Raw genomic sequence first — 6,000 nt, forward strand, 5'->3', positions numbered from 1 at the left:
GACCTCCTGAGTTAGAGGGGTTCTGGTTCTCAGTTGACGTCTTCTTCTGCTGATTAATATTGTTCAAGTAGTGCTCCGTGACCAAGGCACTACTGATCAGCTCTTCTGCGGTCTGCGGTTTATTAACCCCGCCTGCCACGTTCAGAGCTATCTCAGGTCGTAACATCTTCAGCATAAGACGAACCTTTTCCTTTTCAGTACGAATCAACTCGGGACATAGGCGAGCTAGCCGGTTGAACCTCTTGACAGCCTCGCTAACTGACAGATCACCTTGTCGGAATTCCATGAACTCATCATAATGCTTGTTAGTAACCCGCATATGAAAGAACTCCTCGAAAAATTCTGACTCGAAGTCCGTCCATCGCATCTCATTAACGAGTCTCTTGGACTTAACCCTATCCCACCACATTCTGGCATCACCAGAAAGGCAGAATGATGCACACTTAACCTTTTCATGCTCCGGCCAGTCCAGCAGCTCTACAATACTCTCTACAGTCTTAAACCAGGCCTGTGCATCCCACGGTTCACCAGCACCCGAGAAAGTTTCTGGCTTCAGTCTCTGCCACTGGATTAAATAAGCTTCCGGTCGTATTCCAGGGGTAGGACCTGCCGGGGGTACTGGGGTAACCGGAGGTGCCCCAGATATCACGGGCTGGTTCACAGGTGGAGAGGTAGCATTCCCTTGCTGATTCATCAAAGTATTGATGGTCTGCTGCTGCTCAGTGATCTGACGCTGGAGATCAGCCACCAGTTGCGCCAGGTCAGGCTGATTGGTGGTTTCATTCGTTCTGTTACCTCTTCTAGCCATAACTCCTAATAACAAGCAGGCTAGTGTAAGAGTTCATTGTTTTCTCCTTAGTATGCATGCATCATAAGGTAAGATTTCTGTATCCTCCTATATGCATTATTTTTCTAAGGTAAGAACATGCTTCCATTATGCATAGTTTATTCTACATAATATTCTAAATAACATTCTTTACTATATAAAGCAATAAGTAAGCTTACTAATATAAGTCTAACTATCCCCATGTTACCAACCCATATGTATATATACATGTATATACATATATCATGGACCTGTTTGGGGCTCATCTTTCATAAATTAGGTTTCCCCCTACTAACTTAGGTGAAGATTCACTCTCACCTATCATATGTATGATCTACTCCAACTTCCACTAGTATAACAATCCTTATCTTCATCATATTATGCTTGTAATTCTTTATTCCATCTTTATTGATCACATCCATTCTTACATACTTCACCCCACCCTAAATAGAAGCTAGATAGGTTGTTACCGCTTCTACCAAGGCAGACATCAAAGCGATGGTAAATAAAAACCCTATCTGCAAGGTCCTGACATGATCGTCCTGAGGTGCATCAGGAACTATTGGAGAAGGATTCTCCGGTATCTCATCAGGATCTTCTACAGTCTCCTCTAGGTCCTCATCCGGATCTTCTTCTTCAAGATCCTCATCTGGAACTTCTTCTTCATCATCATCTTCCAGATTCTGTTCTATCTCCATTTGATCCTCAATCAAAGATCCTCAGGGTCCTCCTCTATCTCAAGTTCCTCCTCAGACACATATTCCATCATTTCTGGATCCTCTTCGTTGTCTTGCAACAGGAGTCCATGAATAATAGGATTAATCATGCCAGATTCTAAAAACCCAGATTTTTCTCCAAAAGTCATGTTGAATGAACTCTGAAACTCACACCAAGGGTTGCTAGCACAACCAATTTTCTCCAAAGGAGTAGTGTGGATACACATAGAGGCTGCACAGCAAGAGATCCGACAATCTTTGGACAAGCAGGATAAGTGAAGGACATAGATCAAAGGTATACCCTATTAAATAGGATTTTATTTTGTAGATCTAAAACTTGTATGAGTTTTCTTTCGCATGGATGGCTCAAGGGATCCTTTTTCCGCTATGATTTATCGTTTATCACATAGGATTCCTTACACTAAGTCTATCAATAGATTTTGATCGAAACTCATTGATAGACCTAAGGGACTTAGATTTCTAAAAACTTGAAATGGTATGGAAGGTAATAGTGTGTAGAATGCATACATGATGTCCAATCCTAGTCCTAAGACACGTATCTGAAGATATGATCGCGTGTTAACTGCTACAAACTGTGGTGTTGATGTATGAAGACCAACACCATTGTGATACTAGTATTTGGAAACCAACACCACAACCTTCTAAAAGTTTAAAATGATTTTGAGCACCTAATAAATGAGGGCATATTCGGATTAAGGTTCGCCTAATAAACTCACACGAGTTGGAATAGGACTGATGAGCTCTTTAAGTCCATCAATGAATTTTGACCGAAACTTATTGATGGACTTAGGGGACTAAGATTTCAGAAAACTTATAATAAGATGGGAGATATTAGTGTGTAGAAGGTATATATGATGTCCAATCTTGTTCTTGAGACACATAGATGAAGTTATGATCGTGTGTCACCTAGTACAGAAAATGATGTTGATTTCTTAAGACTAGCACTATAATTGTGTTGGTCTTTATAAACCAGCACCATGGTATTCTGTTCTTCTAACATATGGTGGTGTTGGTTTTCAAATATCGACATCACTATATTGTTGTTCTTAGAAGAATAGGTAAATGAGTTCTAAAAATTTCAAATCCTTTTGATCAATGCTGAGAAGGCCTTAAACCAGTAAACTAGGGCACATTTAGGTTTCAATGAATCTAATAAACTAACAGGAGTTGGAATGAATCCAATCTGAAATGGCTAAGTCCATCAATGGATTTTGACTTGTAATGGAAGAGATGAGTGTGGAGAAGGTAGATATAGTGTTTAAGCCTGATCTTGAGTCTCGTAAATAAAATTATGATTCTATGCAAAATTAACAGAGAACCAATAGGATATTGAATTTAAATCATTGACAGACAATAGAAAGTTCATCAAAGTGGTGTTGGAATATAATGTTCAGTACCACTGTGTTACATTTTGGAACTACTGTACATCTTTCAGGTTTTGATATTTCAGTACCAAGTTATAAAAAATATTACTAATAAGTTGGAGAAACTTAAACCTATAAATATATATATTTTTTCCTTTGCTAACCGTATAATATCTCATATGAAAAAATTAATCATTTATAATCGGATGATTTTATTTATAGCGTCAACTTTACAAAATCTATTTTATGATAGTATAAGTTGTTTGTAAAATATGAAGAGGTAAGGTAAGCATGAAACTAACATTATTTCATACATCCGAGCCAAAAAATATATATTTTTTAATAAAATATGATTCGAATATCTTGAATGTTCCGGTTGAGAACTGCATCTGGACACGTCACCGGACCCAGCTCGCCGTGGAAGTGGAGTAGGAGGAAGGGAGGAGAGCAATACGAGCTTCAAGGGCTTCAAGACCACCACGCCGAGGAAGGAGATAAGGCCAGCCACCTGGAGGCCCTGAAACATCACCAGAGAAAGAGGTCATCCTGGCGCCGGGGAGTCCCCGGACGGCTACTCCGACGCTCAAGTCAGCCCAGTCAGGAGGAAGAAGATGAACAGTAAAGAGAAATACTGTCATGAAAAATTGTAATAAAAGGAAATGCTAAGCTTATAAAAGATAAGGAGAATGAGAGAGAGAGGGAGCGGAGCCCGGAGAGCGGAGCTTAGAGCCGCCAGAGAGAGGGATGGATCCCCTCTTTTCGAATACCTTCTTCCTCCCTTTATACATCAAGAGCTCCCTTGAAAGTATGACCAGTTCTGACAAAGCATGGTCTTGAGAAGACAACCAATCACATCCGCATTTAATGCTTGGTTAGGTTATTCATTGGAGAGAGAGAGCGTCCTGACAAGTGACCTTTCCCATTAATGCTTGACACAGTTGTTTAATAATAGAGAGAGAAGACCCTTTCTGAAAAGTCACATCCTTCTGACAAGGCATGTGGTCCTTAAGAAGATCTTGATAAGACCTTTCTTGATATGATATGATATGAATGGAGGCTGGGCTGTGCTGAGTGGAATTGACAGAATTGAGCTGAGTGTTGAGTGGCCTGGGTGGAGGTGCCGGATGGCAGTGCTGAGCTGCCGGATGACAGTGCTGAGCTGCCGGGTAGCAGTGCTGAGCTGCCGGATAGCAGTGCTGAGCTGCCGGGTAGCAGTGCTGAGCTGCCGGATGGCAGTACTGAACTGCGCCATACCGACCGAGCAGAACTGAACTATGCCGAGCCGAATGGATAATTTGACTTCATTTGACTTCTTTCGGCCTTTAGGGATAGACCGTGACGGGAGCCGACCGAACCCATGGGCGAGGCCCGGATTAGACTCGAGTCAAATATGGGTCCTCCAGAATACTTACCGGAACATTGAAAAAACATAAATGAAGGCACCTATAGATGAGAGACATAAATTGAAAATAGATGGACCTGTTAAAAAATTTGAAACTTTTCCTTTTTTAGAATATAAATTTGATCCTGGCGCCCCTAACATCCCTTTTTAATCTTTACTCTTCCTCCGAAATCAGAATAAAGGGATTAAATCGAGAAGAGAACAAGTGGTCAAATTTGGGCCAACCAACCGCTCCTCTTCCTCTGCCCGGGTCGCATACAAATACGCGTGCGCCCGCAACAGAGATGCGATAAGGAAGACGCGAGAAGCTTCCACGGCTCGCTATATTGCTTTTTAGGGCTCGCTTGACCGCCGCCATTTCAATCCTCTTTCTTTCTGGTTATCGTCGGAAGGAAGGAAAGAGCATTTCGTCGAACATGTCGGATGGCGGCGTGGTCATGGTCTACGGCAACGGCGCCGCCCTGGAGCCGAAGAAGTCCTCCACCTTCTCCGTCAAGGTGGGGCTCGCCCAGATGCTGCGCGGTGGGGTGATCATGGACGTCGTCACCCCCGAGCAGGCCCGCGTCGCCGAGGAGGCCGGTGCCTGCGCCGTCATGGCGCTGGAGCGCGTCCCGGCCGACATCCGCGCCCAGGGCGGCGTCGCCCGTATGTCCGACCCGGGCCTCATCAAGGAGATCAAGCGCGCCGTCACCATCCCCGTCATGGCCAAGGCACGCATCGGGCACTTCGTCGAGGCGCAGATTTTGGAAGCCATCGGCGTCGACTACGTGGACGAGAGCGAGGTGCTGACCCCCGCCGACGACCAGAACCACATCAACAAGCACAACTTCTGCGTGCCCTTCGTGTGCGGCTGCCGCGACCTCGGCGAGGCCCTCCGCCGCATCCGCGAGGGCGCTGCCATGATCCGCACCAAGGGAGAGGCCGGCACCGGGAACATCATCGAGGCCGTTCGCCACGTCCGTTCCGTCATGGGCGAAATTCGCGCGCTGCGCAACATGGATGACGACGAGGTCTTCACCTTCGCCAAGCGCATCGCTGCCCCTTATGACCTCGTCATGCAGACCAAGCAGCTCGGAAGGCTCCCCGTCGTCCACTTCGCCGCCGGCGGAGTGGCCACCCCCGCCGACGCTGCCCTCATGATGCAGCTCGGCTGTGATGGCGTCTTCGTTGGCTCTGGCATCTTCAAGAGTGGCGATCCCGCGCAAAGGGCGAGGGCCATCGTGCAGGCGGTCACCCATTACAGCGACCCAGAGATCCTAGCGGAAGTGAGCTCCGGCCTTGGGGAGGCCATGGTGGGGATTAATCTCAGCGACGCCAAGGTCGAGCGGTTTGCAAGCCGCTCGGAGTAGAAGCCAAGCTTCAAATACCTGCTGCTTCCTCGCCGGTGAATCCTTTCTCTGCTGAAACAAATAGAATTTCTTCAAATTGCTTGCCTTCTTGCCTCACAAACAGCAGCAGTATTTCTGCATGTAGTCCCCTGCATGCCTTGTGTTCTAGCGGATCTATCTGCTTCCTATCTGGCCTGTAATTAGGCCCAAATGTTTACATTTCTTATCAGAACTCCGTGATCAAGTGAATGTCTATCCTTGATTTATAAAGATGTTTGCTTTGTCTAACAACTCTTTCACTGGATAAATAATGAGTGTTTGTTAGCTTTCGCATGCAGATCTT

At 45.3% G+C, this 6,000-nt stretch overlaps 1 protein-coding gene across 1 annotated transcript; it reads left to right on the forward strand.

Annotated features, from left to right (window-relative positions):
- The first annotated feature begins 4,721 nt into the window (after nt 1–4,721).
- LOC141848695 (putative pyridoxal 5'-phosphate synthase subunit PDX1.1) lies at nt 4,722–5,786 on the forward strand. Its single transcript, XM_074736741.1, has one exon. The coding sequence runs from the start codon at nt 4,746–4,748 to the stop codon at nt 5,676–5,678; it is 933 nt and encodes a 310-aa protein (XP_074592842.1). The 5' UTR covers nt 4,722–4,745; the 3' UTR covers nt 5,679–5,786.
- Nucleotides 5,787–6,000: the final 214 nt, after the last annotated feature.

This window comes from Curcuma longa, chromosome 17 (assembly GCF_044706935.1).
Source record: "Curcuma longa cultivar G26 ecotype Majalengka, Jawa Barat chromosome 17, ITB_CL_G26_1.1, whole genome shotgun sequence".
In the NCBI taxonomy this organism is placed as follows: Eukaryota; Viridiplantae; Streptophyta; class Magnoliopsida; order Zingiberales; family Zingiberaceae; genus Curcuma; species Curcuma longa.